The 17,827-nt window shown below is 40.6% G+C and overlaps 8 protein-coding genes across 17 annotated transcripts; 2 read left to right on the top strand and 6 right to left on the bottom strand.

The window, feature by feature from the left end:
* Positions 1-57: 57 nt before the first annotated feature.
* On the bottom strand, positions 58-2,006 carry BCIN_15g04020 (hypothetical protein). Of its 2 annotated transcripts, XM_024697604.1 has the most exons (2): positions 514-2,006; positions 58-459 (listed from the first exon to the last, which is right to left on the bottom strand). In XM_024697604.1, the coding sequence occupies exons 1-2, from the start codon at positions 1,452-1,454 to the stop codon at positions 393-395; spliced, it is 1,008 nt and encodes a 335-aa protein (XP_024553421.1). In that variant the 5' UTR covers positions 1,455-2,006; the 3' UTR covers positions 58-392. The 2 variants fall into 2 exon arrangements, with proteins under 2 accessions (XP_024553421.1, XP_024553420.1); XM_024697605.1 differs by having other exon boundaries at positions 58-2,006.
* A 226-nt stretch (positions 2,007-2,232) lies between these two features.
* BCIN_15g04010 (hypothetical protein) lies at positions 2,233-3,332 on the bottom strand. 8 transcript variants are annotated; one of them, XM_024697597.1, is made up of 6 exons: positions 3,151-3,332; positions 3,073-3,099; positions 2,918-3,028; positions 2,814-2,864; positions 2,710-2,760; positions 2,233-2,649 (listed from the first exon to the last, which is right to left on the bottom strand). In XM_024697597.1, the coding sequence occupies exons 1-6, from the start codon at positions 3,224-3,226 to the stop codon at positions 2,609-2,611; spliced, it is 357 nt and encodes a 118-aa protein (XP_024553412.1). In that variant the 5' UTR covers positions 3,227-3,332; the 3' UTR covers positions 2,233-2,608. The 8 variants fall into 8 exon arrangements, with proteins under 8 accessions (XP_024553412.1, XP_024553415.1, XP_024553418.1 ...); XM_024697601.1 differs by having other exon boundaries at positions 2,814-2,870; positions 2,918-3,001; XM_024697596.1 differs by having other exon boundaries at positions 2,918-3,001.
* A 374-nt stretch (positions 3,333-3,706) lies between these two features.
* Positions 3,707-4,975, top strand: BCIN_15g04000 (hypothetical protein). 2 transcript variants are annotated; one of them, XM_024697594.1, is made up of 4 exons: positions 3,707-4,124; positions 4,224-4,456; positions 4,519-4,603; positions 4,719-4,975. In XM_024697594.1, the coding sequence occupies exons 1-4, from the start codon at positions 3,953-3,955 to the stop codon at positions 4,934-4,936; spliced, it is 708 nt and encodes a 235-aa protein (XP_024553411.1). In that variant the 5' UTR covers positions 3,707-3,952; the 3' UTR covers positions 4,937-4,975. The 2 variants fall into 2 exon arrangements, with proteins under 2 accessions (XP_024553411.1, XP_024553410.1); XM_024697595.1 differs by having other exon boundaries at positions 3,707-4,456.
* Positions 4,976-4,979: 4 nt separating this feature from the next.
* BCIN_15g03990 (hypothetical protein) lies at positions 4,980-6,265 on the bottom strand. The gene is made up of 3 exons (XM_001545412.2): positions 5,741-6,265; positions 5,487-5,668; positions 4,980-5,406 (listed from the first exon to the last, which is right to left on the bottom strand). Exons 1-3 carry the CDS (start codon positions 5,976-5,978, stop codon positions 5,131-5,133), a joined length of 696 nt encoding a protein of 231 aa, XP_001545462.1. The 5' UTR covers positions 5,979-6,265; the 3' UTR covers positions 4,980-5,130.
* Positions 6,266-8,358: 2,093 nt separating this feature from the next.
* BCIN_15g03980 (hypothetical protein) lies at positions 8,359-9,420 on the bottom strand. The gene is made up of 4 exons (XM_001545410.2): positions 9,032-9,420; positions 8,891-8,968; positions 8,616-8,842; positions 8,359-8,546 (listed from the first exon to the last, which is right to left on the bottom strand). The coding sequence occupies exons 1-4, from the start codon at positions 9,144-9,146 to the stop codon at positions 8,517-8,519; spliced, it is 450 nt and encodes a 149-aa protein (XP_001545460.1). The 5' UTR covers positions 9,147-9,420; the 3' UTR covers positions 8,359-8,516.
* A 123-nt stretch (positions 9,421-9,543) lies between these two features.
* On the bottom strand, positions 9,544-11,120 carry BCIN_15g03970 (hypothetical protein). Its single transcript, XM_024697593.1, has 4 exons — positions 10,680-11,120; positions 10,414-10,586; positions 9,849-10,337; positions 9,544-9,782 (listed from the first exon to the last, which is right to left on the bottom strand). The coding sequence occupies exons 1-3, from the start codon at positions 10,903-10,905 to the stop codon at positions 10,068-10,070; spliced, it is 669 nt and encodes a 222-aa protein (XP_024553409.1). The 5' UTR covers positions 10,906-11,120; the 3' UTR covers positions 9,544-9,782; positions 9,849-10,067.
* A 597-nt stretch (positions 11,121-11,717) lies between these two features.
* Positions 11,718-13,546, top strand: BCIN_15g03960 (hypothetical protein). Its single transcript, XM_024697592.1, has 3 exons — positions 11,718-12,584; positions 12,648-13,121; positions 13,205-13,546. Exons 1-3 carry the CDS (start codon positions 12,251-12,253, stop codon positions 13,423-13,425), a joined length of 1,029 nt encoding a protein of 342 aa, XP_024553408.1. The 5' UTR covers positions 11,718-12,250; the 3' UTR covers positions 13,426-13,546.
* A 540-nt stretch (positions 13,547-14,086) lies between these two features.
* BCIN_15g03950 (hypothetical protein) lies at positions 14,087-16,507 on the bottom strand. Its single transcript, XM_024697591.1, has one exon. It carries the CDS (start codon positions 15,746-15,748, stop codon positions 15,149-15,151), a length of 600 nt encoding a protein of 199 aa, XP_024553407.1. The 5' UTR covers positions 15,749-16,507; the 3' UTR covers positions 14,087-15,148.
* Between the last annotated feature and the right edge of the window lie 1,320 nt (positions 16,508-17,827).

The raw sequence follows: 17,827 nt of genomic DNA, 5'->3' as shown, positions 1-17,827 counted from the left end.
GAGGTGTATGCAGGACCTTCATACTATGATGTCCTGCCATGCTACTATTTTTAACTCTGCATCCAGTAGTATTGTTGCAACTTTGCCTGGAGATTTTTATTCCAAATGATGTGGGTAAGTTTCATTTTGGTATCACGTCGTAACGCAGATGCGCGCAACATTAAGTAATGATGCAGATCCACAGCGTACCCTTTCAAGTGCATATTGGAAGCTGAATTGTAATGATACTGATATTTTTCAGATGTTGTCTTTCTTTTCTCCTCAAAGAACGCGAGAATCTTATTGCAATCACTGTTTCGAGTCCAGTGCTTGATGGAGCAATACTTCCACTGGTGTTTGGTAGTACCGAAGTTGTGATCAAGGAGTTTGCGAGTTTGAGTCTTGTGGAACATTTATACATGTCTTGGCTGTGCAAGACGATGACCCTCTGCAAGAAGTTCCTCTGCAGTAAATGGGCTTCTTTTGATACGTTAGCCTGTGAAATCTTCGATTCTTTGACGCGCCTCAACTCACTCTTCTTCTTCCTCCTTAAAGTCATCCCTCATCTCTTCGTCATCATCATTATCGTTATCATCCTCATCCTCATTCTCCTCGTCATCGTCATTATCATCATCGGCAGTATTCTCTTTATCTTCCTCGATATCCTTCGTATCCTCTTCCGAACTATTCCCAATCTCTTCATCTGAGCTAGAATCCTCCATAAGTATAGCCTCATTCACAAGGTACTTTTTGAGATTTCTAGACTTCCACGGAGCCGCCATCGAAGTCTTGCCACGCGCGACTTCGACTGACAATTTAAAAATTTGCTCAGCAATACGTCCACCACTATTAATAAGCCTCCTAACATTCGAATCCTTAAACCCCACAAACACGATCACATCCATAATAAACTTCAACATCTGTTTATTTCCCCAATACACAGACCCATTTTCCACCGAACACATGCGAGCCCGATCAATCGTAAAATCCGTCTGATCCCAACATCTATTCAAGGTCACTGCATCAAACCCAAAATACTTCATAATAACCAACGAAGGATTATTCTCCGATGCCTTCGCACACAATGCTCTCATAATATCATTCTGATATCTTGGGACCCCAAACGCCTCTCCAAACATCCATAAATCCCAGACCATCCATCCCTCAATCTCCACATTTCCAGTATACAACCATTTTCCAAAATGATCCATGAGATCGCTCACATTGGAGCGGAACAGTTTGGCTTCGAATTCTGTCTGTGGTTCTCCGAGACAGTCGAGAACAGTGCAGGCCTGGTTTGGGCTGTGTTTGTCGAGGTTTTTGAAACGGGCCGAGATGGCTTTGCCGATTATGCTGGGTATGTGTGTGGTGATTGGGGTGTCGGCTTTGAGGTAGGTGATTTGTATCGTGTTGCCGCGAAGGAGGGAGGAGAGGAAGTCGGGAGGGTTCTCTTCGATTAGTTTGGAGATGACCATTTTGGTGATTCTGGGTGTGGGAGAGTGTTTGGGGAGTTGGGAAGGTTGGAGTTTGGAAACAGATCGAATCGCAGGATGAGGTCGTAGAGAGAAGAAAAAGTAACGGGAAGAGAAGAGATGATGAATAAGAAGATAAATTTCAGAACAGAAAATCTCACTCACTTACCGTGCCCCGCTTTGTTTCTAGGAAATCAGTCAATGGAGATGGAGATGAATTTTGAAATATTCACTTTGCAAAACCGGACTGGGCTATTCACTACTCGAACTCAAATTGGAGAACTGAAAAGAATAGAATTGAACTGATACTAATAGAGCTTTTTTTTTCCTATATTGCTTTTCAACTTTTTTCTCTTTCTTGAGGTGTGCAAGGTTATGATGAGGGACTTGATTGTCTTTTTTGAGGGGATTTGGAATTGGTGTTTATTTTTGGCGTTGTTGAGCAGATACTATCGTTGCTATTTCTCGTTCTTGTTCTCGTTCTATATGGTTCATAGTTCGTGTCTGTATTGAAATTTGAAGTTGTTTAAGCTGTGATCAGATGAAGTCTGTCTCTCGTGTGGTATTCTGCTTATTACTATTCACTTCTTTGCTAGTAATTATCTGTCTAGACTTCGTATATTCACATATTTTTTTGTTTTTACTACTAGTTTGGATACTTGTCTTGTAAGCTAGTGGCTAGTACCCAGTTTTAGATCCATTCTTTGATACTCTACAATTTGTTAATGATGCAAGTATGTTCTTTCTTTCTCATCAACTAGTTTTCATGAAATAGTTAGATTGTGCGATTTCAAAGTATTCTTCTTCGGATAAACTCTTTTTGTCTTATTTACAACTATGTATTTATCTATCTTACCTTCTAATATTGTCTGTTCTGTTCCGTTATGTCTTCTTTCTTCTTTCCTGTCATGGAGAACAATGTTGGACGCATTGCAAATACACGACTACTCACTCGAGGATCATAGGCAGCGCAGAAACATAACAGGTAGCGGAAACTTTATTCAATATTCATTCATTTCCATTATCACATTGCATATAGAAGTAATAATTTTGCGATCTTATGATTGGCTTGTGCAAGTTGTTATAGCGTTAAAGATAGTCTTTCCCAGAATGTACGTGGTCAAACGGACCCAAGTGCCATAAACGACGCCAATGTTTCAATAATCGGTATAAATCACATCCTCGTCGTCCTCTGTCTCTGAAATAAGTAGGTCAGTAAATTACAAATTGAAAATGGGTTTACTGGAATCAAAATCACCTGGCTGAGTCGTTCTCTTGTAGTCTGTGTAAATCACATCCTCGTCGTCCTCTGTCTCTGAAATAAGTAGGAATTGAAAATGGGATTTCTGGAATCAAAATCACCTGGCTGAGTCGTTCTCTTGTAGTCTGTGTAAATCACATCCTCGTCGTCCTCTGTCTCTGAAATAAGTAGGAATTGAAAATGGGATTTCTGGAATCAAAATCACCTGGCTGAGTCGTTCTCTTGTAGTCTGTGTAAATCACATCCTCATCGGCTTCTTGGCTGCGCGGCATAATTACTGCAGCTACACCTAAAAAAGAATCACTCAATATGAGCTCTGATTGCTTAGGTAGCGTTTTTCAGATAACGTGAATCACTCACTAGTAGCATCGCTTCTTTTCGTCAAACCTTCTCATGTTTTAGTGAGTTGTTTCGGGAGGGAGTATTTGTTAAATATACCGGAATCAACGACAACAGGAGCTGCCCATACTACTAGTCCTAAGCCCCACAGAACAAGTAATTTGGCGGCTTTCATGTTTGATGGATTGATTATGAAGAAAAAATTATCAAACCCAGATGCAGATGAAAAGCAATCTCAGGTAAACAGAAATAGTTTAAGAGTTGCTGTGGTCTAAATATTCGGGTGGGGTCTCAACTTGGTATTTATATCCAATTCACACCTATCTAAAATATCCGAGGTTTGAAATTATGCGAGCTACATAGCGCTTGCATATCACCCGAATTCATTTCCATCACTTCCTGCATACACCTGCAGCAGCCATTTCCTTCATCCAATATGAACTTGCCACACGAAGAAACAGGAAAAATAGACTAGTGTGGTTATCGTTGCGCCAGAATAACCTTCTGATATCAATCAAGCCTTCAATAGTTTACTAAGACTTCCATGGTTCCTTTACCCGAACGGAAAGAGGGGGTATAATGGTAATACGAGGATGTTCCCCCACTTCTTGGCCAAGAATTCCTAGAAAATAGGCTAGATGCTACACATATCTTTGAGTGGCTAATTTCTCAATCACGTAGATCATTTCACGTGTCTTAAATTGCGTAGTTGATCATCGATATTCTCCAGAGTACCTAGATCATAGATCACGGTATGGTAACACGAGGAAGTCGAGAAATTTTCTACCAAACTTAAATTTTTCCGTGAGAGTTCTCGTTGAAGCTTGATATTAAGTAATTTTTTTCACACACAGTGCAATACTTGGGCAACTTCAGAGTCATTAAAGAATTTCTAGTAAAGATGTTGGAAGAATCACAGCCATTCCTTGCCACCGAAGAAGTGCGAAGAGGAAAGAGGACAAAGTCCGTTATTATCAATATCGCCGCTCACTTACTCATAGTGTGCCTATATACTATTGCCAGCCTTACCTTTATCAATCACAAGATTAAGTCATGTTGGCGTCCTATGACTGGTACTCACCGCGTTACTACTATCCCTCCCTTCCCATCTCCTTCCATAATTTATACAAACCTATTATTAAACGTGAAAGCAGACTGATAGATGATTGCAGCAGTCGATAATTTAGATGTCAAGACGGAACACAGATCCTACAATCTCTATGAGAGCACTGATTTTGTTGGGTCTCCCGGCCCCGAGACCGACGCAGTATGGCACAGTCTCCTTCAGAACAGATACATTCGCGTCTCAAAGGCTGAGCTGTTGAGGAATGAGCGTACATCTGTTGAGCTACCGGGAGGAGGCTATATGGCATGGATTGGCGTCTTCCATGAGCTTCATTGTGTTGTGCGTCAACACCTTTTAGATTCTTCAAGACGAGAGAATGCTAATCATGCTTACGTTAATAGGACTTGCTTCGACAGTGGAAACACAAAGATTATTACTTTAACAATACAACCCGGGAGGATATGGAAAAGATAGAAAGACATACCGGTGCGTACTTTTTTTTGTATTCGTTTCGCAATCATTTCAAGCAAGGAGCCATATTATGTCTTCATTAATTCAAAGTTAGATCGCTTCTACAAGCTGATACTTGAGATCCTTTTAGATCATTGCTTAGACAGAATCAGGGCAACTCTCATGTGCCATCCGGATGTCTCATCTTTGACGACCTTTTTTTGGGATGATGAGCCGCAGCCGAAGGTCAACGGCACAAAGACTTTGCATGAATGTGTTGACTGGAATACCATGGTGGCTTCTTCAGAATATCGAACTGTTCACCATGATGAGATTGCATCTTTAAAAAATCCTATGATTTTAGTGTAGAAAATAATTGAATTTGATTTGACTTGGTTGACTTTATCAAACATGAGCTACATCCTGATTTCCAAAACTTCCTCGCACCAAGAAACATGACAGGCTATGGCTTTTTCATACCACGCGAAAATTGCTCCCAAATTTCAGCATGAGAAATCTATAAGAGAATAGATAGATTTCTGACAGTTCTCCTAAGCCAAAGCTTACTCGTACGGATTCAAGACTCTCTTATCGGTCTCATGAAGCAACTGATTCCAACTCTTGCAGTTATGCTGAATGCCAAATCCATGTGCACCATTTATCCCCACATCATCGGGCTCAAGGGTTGTATCACCATGACACATCAAGCTCTGTCGTAAATAGTCGAGACAATGCTGTATATGCTCTGGAGAGGTCAAACGGTCCTTATCCTCATCCTCCAATGATTTCCCTTCCATTGCAGCTGTATGAGCCTTCCAGTACCCGTGTCGCAAGCGGTTCTGTCAAATTCAATTAAATTAGCGGCAGTCTCTCATGAATTCCAAAATTCATGATATCTTCTTATTTTTGAAGTACTTACCACGCAATGAAGTTGGTGAAATACAGAGAAGGTCCACCTCTCAGGATTTGTCGCAGATTTGTTGAAATAAGGACCATGCTGGGGATAAAGATCGGCCCATGGGTAGTCGGAGTGTATCCTGCTGGAAGTAGGAGGTTTGGGAAAAGAATCGTCGTAGTGAAAGGTGTGATGGACCATGTCCACTTTTGGATTATGAGATATAAGTATAAGAATCATCAAAATTAGGGGGTTGGATTGTGTAAGTTACAACATACCATCAATATTTAGCTTCTGATATTCAGTCGCGATGCGATGCACTCCAGCGTGGTAGCTGTTTGAGCCCACGAAATAAGTCCAGGCAAATGCAACGGCCATAAAGCAGAGAATTCGTAGCAAGAAATGAATCCTGGCTCGATGTGACGAAGATTTGAGCGTCTTTACTTCGAGATCACCGTCTTCTTGGTCAGTTAAATCATAATCGTGACTTTTATTCCACATCATTAAGGAGGACATATCGAGTTTGTAGAACCTCGATGTACAAAGTAAAGAATGAAGTTCGAATTCAAGAACGTTGAGAAGAACATCAACCAGAGGATCTATGCTACGGCTTGTAGAATTACAGCTTCTGGCCTGTGTGGGTGCAGAACAGAGTTTGTAGTGTGTGGAAGAAATTTGTAATATGAAGGGAGTGGCTCTGATCACGACTCGGAGTGGGGGTGCAGTCCATCGAGTCTGAGCTGTCGGCAAGTGCAGAGCATAGGGGGGCTTCAACTGTCATCGGAGCTACTTTTTCTTCACCCTGCAAAGCACAATGACGATCATTTCATCTAATTGCGTTTCTTACAGACAGGCTAAACTAGGTATGATCACAACCGCATGTAAAAGAATGAAGTGGTCTGATATGCGATTAGGTACTACTACATTGATCAAGCATTTCGCTTGCAATTTGGGTACTAGTAAATGGGATCAAGCACCTCGCCTACAAACTTGGTTGCATTTGCATAAACTAACAGGCTTCCCTCACCTCCATCAAAGAGAGGCGCTCACTAGAGATTCACCTAAAAACTGAAGGAAAGGAGCATGGACGTCTTTTTATCCGCATAGCCTGGCGTCATGTGTCATACCAGCTTCCTCTTTGGAAATGCTATGCTATAGCTATGCAGTCCATGGTTCTGATGAATCACGGCGCCATTATACCAAGAAATCTGAAAGTTGGTCCAGAGCGCCAAGTAGCAAAATAGGAAGAAGTGAGGGGAAGCAAACAGCTCAGAGGCGGGGATGCAGATGGACTTGATTGATCCAGTAGCATCTAGTAACACTAGGTTTTGTAGCTCTCATTATCTTTGTATAGCATAAATGATGTCAAATCTTATCGGTTTTGATGCATCGTGTAGTTAAAAGCTGGGCCTTGATATCGAAGGCGCAGCTGAATTTTCTCGGGTATACTTTCCCAATATTTCGATAGACATTTATTCAAGGGTAACTTGCAGGATAAAGTAAACATCTGGTGAAATGCTATCGGGTATAGATGTATTCAGTAATCAAAAGTCACATGAATATCATGCACCATTTAATATTAACATTACTAATCATAATATCATAATTTTAGCATTTTAAATGGTTCAATAAATTATAAACAGGTTTATTTTCAGACAATACTATGCTCAATCACATGATATGTACCTCGGATACCCCACACTATCATAGATACCCCGCGGGGCTAAAACTCATAGGGTACGGTTGCCCATCCCTGTTATCAAGTGAGTGAACAGCGACTGACTCGAGACAGACATTTACACGCACACTCTTATGCGCATTCCATAGCTTCGGTGATCAAATTTGGCGATCTGGTGTTAGTTTCTCGAACTCTGGATGCAAGACATGAAGCTTACTCCCAACGTTACTTGGCAATGCAGGATCAGGGATATGTACGATTTTGCATATTGATTTCGCCTAACCAAGAAACCAACTTCTCTTGGCAGCTGCATTGCAGATTTCTATCGCAACCGGCAGCAGCCATCTCACAGATCTGGCTACGGTAGCTATGCCCCATGTTCCGGTAAAAGACGGGCTGAGCCGTAGCTGAAACAGTGGCTTCTTCAACAGCCAGACGCTTGATTATTATACTGGGTAGTTTTGCTGCAGATCGGAACTAGGCGTGGGGTTATTGTACGTTTGGCGTGTAATTTGCGGACCTGGGCGAGATGCTGGATGCAGAAGCCATTTACGAGCGAGCACTGGAGATCTACATGAATAAGAGTAGCCTACTGTTGCAATGGCTAACACGGTTAACCATGGAAAAATTCTGGTTAAGTCTTGTCCGGTTCTATATTTTAGCTTAAATTGCTAATCACTGGTTTGGTCTATATTTAAGTGTGGTTAAACACGATTATTAATCAAGCAATCAAACGGATTGACTTTGTTACTCCGGATCTCATTCAATTAGCTAACTAGTCCGGTTATTGATAGCATTCTACGGTTGACTAACCTGTGCCTAATGTCCAATGCTGTTGATTTAGGGGATTTCTACAAAAATCAGGGCAAGCACTGGAAGACAGAAAGAATAAATGGGCGCAGAACACACAATTTTGTTTCTTGGGTTGTGTCTTGCAATATCGCTATACTAGCAAGTGCCGTATGCCACAGTGTTTTTAGTAGACCAAGTGTGTAATTGTTGCGACACGAGTGAATGTATGCACGTGAGCGCACTAGCTCACTAGCGCACAAGCGTATTGCACATAGCTCTCGTAGCTCTAAATTTAGAACAGAGAGACAGAATACAATACATTACACTATACCTATTATGAAGACGTCATAATCACCACTAAGGTGATACCAACAGTAATTTAGCAAGATGGGGAGTGTGAAGGAAGAGAGAGGAGACTGAGACGAGTGTCACTGGAATTATTCACTTAGGAGTGGCACGATATGCATTTTGATAAATAAAGAATATCATTTTCATGTTTCCTAAACCTAATCCTCCTGTTCAAAGTAAATATCCTGATTTGACAATTTCGACTCAACAATTCCCTCGAACCCTTTGCTCATTTCTTAAAAACCTTCAGAATCTCTGGTCTCAGTCTATTTAAGCATCAATAATCAATCATTTTCAACTCGTAAACTGTCTTCCGGGGGTTGAAATATACTCACAACAATAATCTGGACATATTTGAACTTCAAACTGCCAGAATCGGTCTTGACGATCTCGTATCGTCCTGCCCACTCTTTCATATTTTTGGTTTCGCCGGATGTCTTCAATCCAACAGTTCCATAGCACATAAGGTTCATATCATCTGAACCAAAGGTGAAAACTTTCACAACTGGATGCTCGCGATGTGGAATGTTCTTAAAGAACTTTTGGCGAAAAGAGACAATTTCTGTAGAATTAGATCAAAGAATAGAAATCTCAAGGGAAAAAAGTGTACCTTTGTGCCCTACACTTTGCTTTTCTGCCATTTCATAAGTTCCATCGCTTGTAAAAAGGTTTGCGAATTTTTGTTCGTCTAAGAACTCAGTTAGTAAAGACGCAGCATTTGGAGATATAACACTTAGAGATAGCAACATACCTGCGGTGTCATCATTGTGAGAAGAGGCTGCGTTGGAGAGTTGGAAGTGCTCTTCTAGTAATGCCTTGACGCCTGATGAGACATTGTCTGGGAAAGCGCCAGGAAGTACAGACATCTTTTCAAGCTTTAAAGTTTTGTAGATATGGAAAACGATTTAGAATGTCGATTGTGATGAGGAGATGAGATGAGGAGATGAGGAGATGAGGATTCGGAAACTTATATTTACATTTCTGCTGCGTGAACACCAGTTTCCATGAATCATTTCAATTTTTACGCCACATTCTGATTGAGAAACATGTGTCCTACGCAAAGTAGACCTTGTTGGATCATGAGACCCAGTTCATGGCCAAAACATTATCTTATTTCTGTAGACTTTGAGCAACTGAATCGTGCATGCATGTATGCAACGAGAATAATTTGGACTCCGCTTCTGCCTCTCAATCAAATTGCAATACCGAACTTTTGACATGCTTGCTCAACATATCGAGAGGCATTGCATTGTTACTCCGCTTTTCCAACGTAACCTCAATTTCTCGTTATGCCTCGTTCAAACGCAAGTTAATGACACATATTGCCACGCGGTACACAAGCGTAATCTTTAGGTGGTACTAATTAAGCACTTCGCATGCTGTGACTGAGTCCAAGGCAAGTAGGCCCAGACTTTGGAGTATTTGATTGATGGCCCGTCCACAAAAGAGAGTGGTGCCCCGATGGAGAGGCAAAGTAGATACGTAGCCCTGAGTGAGGCTTTCTGAGTAATTTTGGTTAGTTGCAGATCGGTTTGGTTTACATAGTTTCCAGTAACGAATCAACTCACCTGGTGATTTCGTCGGTGCTTTGCAACGTTGATCAGACTGGCGATTGTGACCGACAAATGAGCCTAAATAAAAATATGTGATCCTAGTTTACTTCCTTAGTAAATTGGGTGTGGTCCCAAGGAACTAGATAAGGTAGATGAGATTCTATCACTTTCAAATCAACCCAGTAGGACAATGCGGGATTACGTTCAGTGACATAATTATAATTGATTATGGCTTTAAGCTTGGTGCTGCTTCACTGAAATAGTCCGTAAAAGAACATCCCAATCGCTACACTTGTGGAGTACCCCAAATCCATGAACTCCGTTCACATGTTCCTCCTTGACTTCTAGTGTTGTATCCGCACTACACATCAAACTCTGTCTTAACAGATCAATACAGTGTCTGATATGAGAAGGCGAAGACATTTCTCGCATAGAGTTCTCATTGTACGAAATGTTTGAATGCATGGCGAGATAGAGATTCCAGTAGTTGTGACGTATTCCATCCTAGATAAAGCGTTAACTGACATAAGGAACTGTAATGGAGGGGATGAAAAGTTCGGTGAAGAAATTGAAAACGTACCAAACAGTGCAACTGGTGAAAAATTGAGAGAGTAGATCGTTGCGACGAAACCCCCGAGATATCGAAGAAACCACCATGAGGAGGAAATAAGCTCTCCCATGCTTTGTTAGACGTATCAGAGGGGATCTCTGCAAAAGTTCTATTATAGTGGAAGGTTTGAGATATCGTAGGAACTACGTAAAAATCAGGATTATACTTTTGTAAACCCAGAAAGCCTTTGGAAATTGGATAGAAGAAGAGGTGGTAGTAAATCACAGAATACTGACGATGAATACGAGAATTCGACAATTCAGATGTACATGGAGCACCAACACTCGTCCCGAGCACAAAGCCAGTTGTAAGAGTGAAAATTGACCAGAAAAATACGCCTAGGATTTTCAAAGTTGTTTCAAGAGAAAAGAAGTCCGAGATCGACCGCAAGTGAGGTTTTAGCTGCAGAGGAGTCTCGGATTGAAGAAGTTGAGAATAGGAGTGTTTTTGCCGGGTTAACATGGTGCAAGATTGAGAATTTGAGAGGTAGCACGATAATTCAACTACTCGAATTGGCAGTTGTAAACGCGAAAGTTTCACGCGCTCTCATATACGTTCATGCCATGAATCCATAGCTACCAGCTTCCGCTTTAATATCCATAACGAATTCATTCTCTTAGACTTGATCTGTTTACTGAAACACAAGAGTGATGTAGAGGATCGATGTTTACCCGTTCTACAGAAGCGCTAAAGCTAATTTGGATGAAAGCTTCCGCGGCTAAAATCATTGCACATATACTTCTAAGCATGGAGCCCGATGGGGAGTGATGATAGACAGAGGCTGCAGTCAATTTAGCAGATCAGGTGTCTCCGCGTTGATTTTATATAACCACGCAAAAACGAGGATGGATCGACGAACGATTTTCAATTAAAGTACAGCAAAACTTACCCCGCCCAACAAGTCACGATAAGATCCAAGCTCGCGATCTAGAATGCATACATCGGCTCGACCGGAAGGTGAGATCCCAGCCGCATCTCATAGATGCAGATTACTGCATCCCTCTCTACATGGTGAGGTCTCGAGATGGCGAAATCATGATTGAAGTCCAACCCCGCATCTCTCAGCCAGCCTAGTTACATCTATCCTGCAAGATAAGGTCAGAGAAATGCAAGAATGTGCTCTAATGCATGTCAAAGCGGGGTCGATATGCATAAGAGGACAGTTTTGGATACATGGCGTGATAACCACATTATTATGTGTGGGGGGCTTTTTGAGGGATGAAGGCACGTGGAGGGTAAGGAGATGAAGGAGTAAGGTTAAGGTTAAGAGCCTTGGCATGCATCTTTGCTTACACCAGTATTTACATTCCTTTGATTGGTCAAAACAACGACACTCAACCTGACCACCACCCATAATTCTATGTAGAAGACTACTTCCTATATTTGCAGTGTGGAATCAGATTCTATTGGCGTGATGCTTTCTTCGCACCGTAAGTAGCCCAAACTGCTTACTATATATAATTAAAATCGTAAGTGTCCCGATTAGGCCAAGCTCTTGCTCGGTTGAGTTTAAACTGCTCGACTAGGTATGTTACCCCCCTCAGGTAATCGCTCCTTTTTCTTCCTTCTTACAGGTGGACCCTTTTGATGTACATTAGAGATGACCACATAGTTCATTGACTCTCTAGTGACCTTTATTGTACTAATCAACTCTATCTTTCCGCTGTACTATGAATTCGCTTACTAACTTGCTGTGTGCAATTGTGAGCTTAGCCCATTCACAGTGACGCCTTTTGATTTCAAACTACCATACAGTTCTGCCTTTCAACCCACGACAGAACTCGAGTTTGGCGATAGATCCGAAGACATGAAGTCACCACAATTTCGTTTGCCCTCTAGAGTCCCCGACTTCTCTAAAGTTACTGTGTCGCTAATCTTAGCTCCTTTTCTTTTTGTCGTAGCCATCGTCTACACCATCTTCTTGGGGGGTCTTGGTCAAAGACCGGACATTTGGATGCAAAATCAATCGCTCTCATGCAGAAATCCGATAGTCCGACGAGAATGGCGGACCCTGGGCACCACAGAAAGACAAATCTACCTGAAAGCAGTGCAATGTTTATGGGAGCAACCTTCAAGGATAGGTCTCAATCATTCGTTGTACGAAGACTTTCCCTGGGTTCATAGCCGCATGGGAAACTTTTGTATGCCTACCCAAAAAAAATTTCCCCATCCTTCCTGAAGTACACACTGATAAATCGAAACAGCTCATAATACTCCAGCATTTATTGCCTGGCATAGGTACTTCCTCCATATCTACGAAAGAGCACTGCGGGAACAATGCGGCTACACTGGACATAACGTATATTGGGATTGGTCCTTGGATTGGGAGGATATGTCAAAATCGCCAATATGGGATAGCAACATCGGGTTTGGTGGAAATGGAAACAGTCACAGCAACAAATCTGTTGGCCATGGTCACTGCGTTACAGATGGCCCATTTGCAAACCGGACGATTCAATATTTTGGGAGTGAATATGGTGCGCATTGCCTGTCACGAGGGTTCATTCATGGAGATCATTTAAGAACTATCTTCGGTCTTAAGGTTCAGCCGAAAGCTCTTGAAGCTGTTTTACTTCAACCTGACTACGAATCATTCAACCTTGAATTGGAGGAAGGTCCTCACAATGCTATTCCCAGGGCAATCCGTGGGGATTTTTTGCGAGTCACAGCTCCGAATGGTTTGTGATCTATTTCTATAGTCATTCCTCATGTTATATTACCAGAATAAGGAATGTGCTAATTATATTTTTTCCCTTAACAGATCCTGTATTTTTCCTGCATCACACGCAGCTGGACCGAATGTGGTGGCAGTGGCAGCAACAAGACCCAGAGCAAAGGCTTTTGCAATACAGCAGAAACTCACTTATGGACAATGAGGTGAACGCCTTGGATGATGTGTTCCATTTCGGGGATTTTGCACCAGATAAGAAAGTATCTGAGGTTCTAAGTACAGAAACAGAGCTATTGTGCTATAGATATTAAGCTACATAGTTGATTTGCCTCGGAAAAATCACAGTTGTACTTATTCTTCAACAATACTTAATTCAATATGATATCTCACCCTGTAGTGGCAAAGTTAATAATTTCGATGAAAAGAAATTCAATATAAATCCCTATACAAATTTTTTATTTATACATTATATTTATAATATATTCAATTTGTTAATAACGATATAGTCAATTTGTTAATAATGGATGGAATTAATATAGATTGAGATTCGTTTAGTATTAACTTTTAATAGAAAAAAAGAAAATGAGGGTTCTGAAAGGCTTTAGAGATTTCAGAATTTGATAAATATTAGGAAAGTGGATGGAAAGGGAGTGAGTATAAAAGCTAAATGAAAAGGAGGAAGCGAATATAAAAGTTAGAAGAAAAGGAGGAGTGAGTATAAAAGTTAGGAAAAAAGGGGCAGGTATTAGTCAAAAGCTTAAAAGAAATCATTTACTTCATTTTCAATTTATTTTTTAATCAAAAGCTTTATTATTATATTATATTATACAAAATATATTGTTTATATGTATTATCTATTTAGCTTTAATTTATATATTTATATTCAATCCAATTACTAATCGAATTCAATATGAATAAAGTATTGATCATTTTAAACTAAAATTCAAATTAGAATTCAAGAATTTCATTAAATCCCTTTAAGATAAAAATTTCTAATCATTTATGAAAGAAAAAGCTCTCTGATCAATATTTTAAAAACACTTTTTTCAATATATTATAAAAATATTGAATATTTTCTGGGGTTGATAAAGCAGCCACTTCATCAATCGCGGATTCTGCTACCACAAGGTCATCTTTATACCGCTTAGATTATTCCTTATATAGCATAGCTTTATTTTAGATTAGAGCTTGCAGTTTGAAGGTCGCTGCTTTCCCGTTCTCCCTTATACCATATTAGATGAAACTTCCAGAAGCCTCTCCAGACAACATCAGCACACATAAACTCGGAGAATTATTTCAGGCCCGCCCAGAGGTAACGTGAACCGCTAATCCATTTTCCTAGCCATGTTGGATATTCGACAATGATCAAATTCTTTCGTTTCTTAATAAAGTTGGTTAGAGATTGAAAGAAGGATTGCATTTAGTGACAATAGACCTTTAGTATCTTCGACCGCACGATTACTTGCTGTAATCACCAAAATAGCCGAAGAAAAATTGAAAAAGCTCCGACAGATGGTCTCATTTGAAATATCAAGTCCGCAGTAACCATTTTAAAGGATAAAGATAGACAGCGTCGATAAGTCAAATATGGAGAACAAATTGTCGACCAGACGAAAGATATTTACCCCACCCTGGCTTCCTCTCTCTCTCTCTCTCTCTTTATATATAAAATGATTTCAGGAGAAACATTCCGCAACGTTGGAGGGGAGGGAAAGAATTATAAAAGGTATTATCAATATTATTTCTCTTTAAAAGATATTTTTCTGTCGAATACATAAAGGTAACCGAGGAATCGCAATCATGTAGAGCTGAGCCAAAAAAGGAGAATGATATCCAAATTCAGCTAGACGGCTGTGGTAACCATCACTTTCTAAACCTCGAGTGCACGGGCTGATATTTAACACTACGTTACGTAGACCTAGACGTAACAGACAGAGAGCATGCAAGAAAGTAACCTGGCGGATCATTTCAATGAGACGTATTACAAAAGTTCTCTTCAACTGACTTCTTGTCCTCTTCTTTGCAAGCCAACTCTCAGTTGACCTTTTTCCCATCTTCTGCCTGCTTTGCCTCTTCTACAAACCACTTCCCACCTCTCTTTATACCCTCCAGAATACTCACCTTTGGAGTATAACCAAGAACTCTCCTTGCTTTGTCGCCGTTTAGCGTGCGAATGATCGTTGTCAGACGGAACGATTCCCTAGTAACGCTCGGCTGCCGGTTGCCGAAACTTCGTATCCAAATACTATAATCGCCAATGACCGCTACAAGCAGTGCAAGCCATTTAGGAATGATCTTAATATCTTCTTCCTTGATAGGAAATCCAATCACCGCAGAGATACGTCTTTGGAACTTCCAAAACAAGATTCGCTCATCGTTGGTAATATTGAATGTTTGACCATCAACACGAGTTTCGAGCGGTGGTACCGGTTTTCTAAAGGCGCACAAAAGAGCTTGAGCTGTTAGAATATGTGCTTCAGATAGATTGCCGACATAGATGAAATTGTATTCAATTTTGCCGGCACCGATCTGAAATTTCCCATTTCCTTGTCGGCAGACATCGACGATCTTGCCCATACATATCGTATCCCGTTCACCAAAAGCGGTATCAGGACGTAAAGATACATTCAGCATCGAGGAGTCGCCATATTTTCGGTTGGCGGCAAGAATGTCTGCTTCAGCGACCGCTTTAGTAAGAGTGTAGACACGCTTTGTGCTGAATATTGGAGGTCTGGAAGATCCTCGTCGGCATCAATCAGATCGCTGATATTGTCGTGAATGACCGATGATGTAGAGGTATTAACAAATGCCTGAGCTGTTCCTACTTTGAGAGCTGCGGAGATCAAGTTTTGGGCGCCGTTGACATTGACTTTTTGGAATACCGAAGGCTGAAGCACCATAGAGTCTGGATATGCAAAATGAAATATAGTACGCGGTTGTGCCTGAAGCATCACTGACTCAACACCAGGAAGACTATTGATATCACAAGTATGATAGGTCACATTGAGGACTCGATCTCTGATCGTATTGATGTCCAAAACATGGATCTCGCAAGTTGGTTCGGATTCAAGAATATGATTGAAGAGGTGAAAGCCGATAAGCCCACATCCGCCTGTGATTAGCACAGGGCTCAAAGAAGTAGTGCTGGTGGTTGTCATCTTACATTGAATTTTTCAAGCTTGATGTGGGTAGAAATGAATGGGAACAGCAGGAAGTTGGATCTATGATTGTTGACATCTGTCAAGGTTTTAACCTGCCTATTTGTTGGAAGTAGTTTGGTGTGGTGTTGGAGAGAGGTTGGTATCGAAGCACAACTTTTAAATCCCTACTCCACACTGACCGATGGAGAAACAGCACTCAAGTACTTCCATACATCGTGGTAAATTAATTTCCTTGAAAAGAAGTATCTCTCAAAATAAATAAGATATACTTCCTAGCTAAAACAGACTTCTTTCTTTACCAAGATCTGTCCAGAGTATCTTCGAGCCCTAGAGCCTCATTCTCTCCCCCCCTTTAATTTGTTCATTGCAACCACTTACCACTTAAATTTCGTCATAAGAACGCTAATAACCATCGAACCTTGCAGCTACATACAATCTGCACCTACTACCAGATTACTACCTCCCCTCTTCGGGTCAGAGAAAACCTGCCCATTTGATCATAACAGTCTTCTTATTATCCACCGATTTAAGAAGGTAATTGAGGAGGAATTGGACCCAGGAAAAGGTTGCAGGTTTTGGTGATGGTAGACTGTGCCACAGACGGGCATGGTCCTTTGTTGACCCGAGGAGCCCGCCATATCAGCGCAGCAGGGCTGCATGGCACTAACTATATTGATCGGCATACGAACCTACAGTATTTATCCTCTTGGTAAGTCATTATTCGTTATTACCGTTCTTACTCCTGCTACTCGAAACAAGACCTAGATGAACCTTGTGGGAAGATGAAACGACATCAAGAATATTTGCCATCCAATAGGTACTTATACCAATACATGACTTCCATGGGACAAAATGTTTACGAGAAAGAGGAGTACAGCATGCACATCTCGACTAGTGAAATAGTTGAATTCAAGGATTTCTAAATTTCTGGTTGGTGTATGCCATACACATTTCGAACTTGCCGCGCGTAGTTGATGCCTATAAGCTTGTGAGTATACTGGGCACCTAATACAAAAATATGTGTTGATTCATAAACAAACGTTTAGCAGATTGTAGATTTGTGTTGACAGGGTAAGTAAGGCAGGGTTGCAAGTACTTTTTTCCGGAATATCCCTTACCATCTTATTATATATATTATAAGGCACAGCATTCCTTACTATTAAAGATATAACGCTGTGAATACTTCTAGTCCTATCGATTATCTATTCAGGTATTATGTGTATAATTGTTTTCCCCTCTATCAAACAATGTAACCCTACTCTAACAAATTATTATATACATATAAAGTATTAAAGTCAATAACATTTACAGTCTCTCAATTTCTTATTCTGATTATATATGAAAGGCGATGAATGTTTTTAGTTCTATCGAATACCTATTTCGCGTATGATTTTTTTGCTTTTATTAAGCGATGTGACCATGCCTCACTAGATCATTATATATGAAATCACCTATCTATCTAATGATTGATACTAAACTAATGTGCATAATGATATTGAATTCTTTTAGTAAAGTTTCCGATGACTTAGAGTAGAGTTCAGATATATTATAT

This window comes from Botrytis cinerea, chromosome 15 (assembly GCF_000143535.2).
Source record: "Botrytis cinerea B05.10 chromosome 15, complete sequence".
Classification (NCBI taxonomy): domain Eukaryota; kingdom Fungi; phylum Ascomycota; class Leotiomycetes; order Helotiales; family Sclerotiniaceae; genus Botrytis; species Botrytis cinerea.
Note: the sequence above shows the minus strand (reverse complement) of the source record. Positions and strands in the feature narration are given on the sequence as shown.

Bases quoted from the DNA above. Each gene is read 5' to 3' on its own strand.
- BCIN_15g03950 (XM_024697591.1), bottom strand. From the start codon at position 15,748: ATGCTGAATGTATCTTTACGTCCTGATACCGCTTTTGGTGAACGGGAT.
- BCIN_15g03970 (XM_024697593.1), bottom strand. From the start codon at position 10,905: ATGTTAACCCGGCAAAAACACTCCTATTCTCAACTTCTTCAATCCGAG. The intron at 10,587-10,679 runs GTCAGTATTCTG...ATTTTTACGTAG, and splicing joins GTCGAATTCTCGTATTCATC to TTCCTACGATATCTCAAACC. The intron at 10,338-10,413 runs GTACGTTTTCAA...CGCTTTATCTAG, and splicing joins TTCACCAGTTGCACTGTTTG to GATGGAATACGTCACAACTA.
- BCIN_15g03960 (XM_024697592.1), top strand. From the start codon at position 12,251: ATGAAGTCACCACAATTTCGTTTGCCCTCTAGAGTCCCCGACTTCTCT. The intron at 12,585-12,647 runs GTATGCCTACCC...AAATCGAAACAG, and splicing joins TAGCCGCATGGGAAACTTTT to CTCATAATACTCCAGCATTT. The intron at 13,122-13,204 runs GTTTGTGATCTA...TTCCCTTAACAG, and splicing joins GCGAGTCACAGCTCCGAATG to ATCCTGTATTTTTCCTGCAT.
- BCIN_15g04020 (XM_024697604.1), bottom strand. From the start codon at position 1,454: ATGGTCATCTCCAAACTAATCGAAGAGAACCCTCCCGACTTCCTCTCC. The intron at 460-513 runs GTGAGTTGAGGC...ACGTATCAAAAG, and splicing joins TTTAAGGAGGAAGAAGAAGA to AAGCCCATTTACTGCAGAGG.
- BCIN_15g04000 (XM_024697594.1), top strand. From the start codon at position 3,953: ATGTTGGAAGAATCACAGCCATTCCTTGCCACCGAAGAAGTGCGAAGA. The intron at 4,125-4,223 runs GTACTCACCGCG...AGATGATTGCAG, and splicing joins ATGTTGGCGTCCTATGACTG to CAGTCGATAATTTAGATGTC. The intron at 4,604-4,718 runs GTGCGTACTTTT...AGATCCTTTTAG, and splicing joins AAAGATAGAAAGACATACCG to ATCATTGCTTAGACAGAATC.
- BCIN_15g03980 (XM_001545410.2), bottom strand. From the start codon at position 9,146: ATGTCTGTACTTCCTGGCGCTTTCCCAGACAATGTCTCATCAGGCGTC. The intron at 8,969-9,031 runs GTATGTTGCTAT...CTGAGTTCTTAG, and splicing joins TCACAATGATGACACCGCAG to ACGAACAAAAATTCGCAAAC. The intron at 8,843-8,890 runs GTACACTTTTTT...CTAATTCTACAG, and splicing joins GCAAAGTGTAGGGCACAAAG to AAATTGTCTCTTTTCGCCAA.
- BCIN_15g03990 (XM_001545412.2), bottom strand. From the start codon at position 5,978: ATGTCCTCCTTAATGATGTGGAATAAAAGTCACGATTATGATTTAACT. The intron at 5,669-5,740 runs GTATGTTGTAAC...ATAATCCAAAAG, and splicing joins TCAGAAGCTAAATATTGATG to TGGACATGGTCCATCACACC. The intron at 5,407-5,486 runs GTAAGTACTTCA...TGAATTTGACAG, and splicing joins TTCACCAACTTCATTGCGTG to AACCGCTTGCGACACGGGTA.
- BCIN_15g04010 (XM_024697597.1), bottom strand. From the start codon at position 3,226: ATGAAAGCCGCCAAATTACTTGTTCTGTGGGGCTTAGGACTAGTAGTA. The intron at 3,100-3,150 runs GTATATTTAACA...AAACATGAGAAG, and splicing joins TCCTGTTGTCGTTGATTCCG to GTTTGACGAAAAGAAGCGAT. The intron at 2,650-2,709 runs GTGATTTTGATT...TACTTATTTCAG, and splicing joins CAAGAGAACGACTCAGCCAG to AGACAGAGGACGACGAGGAT.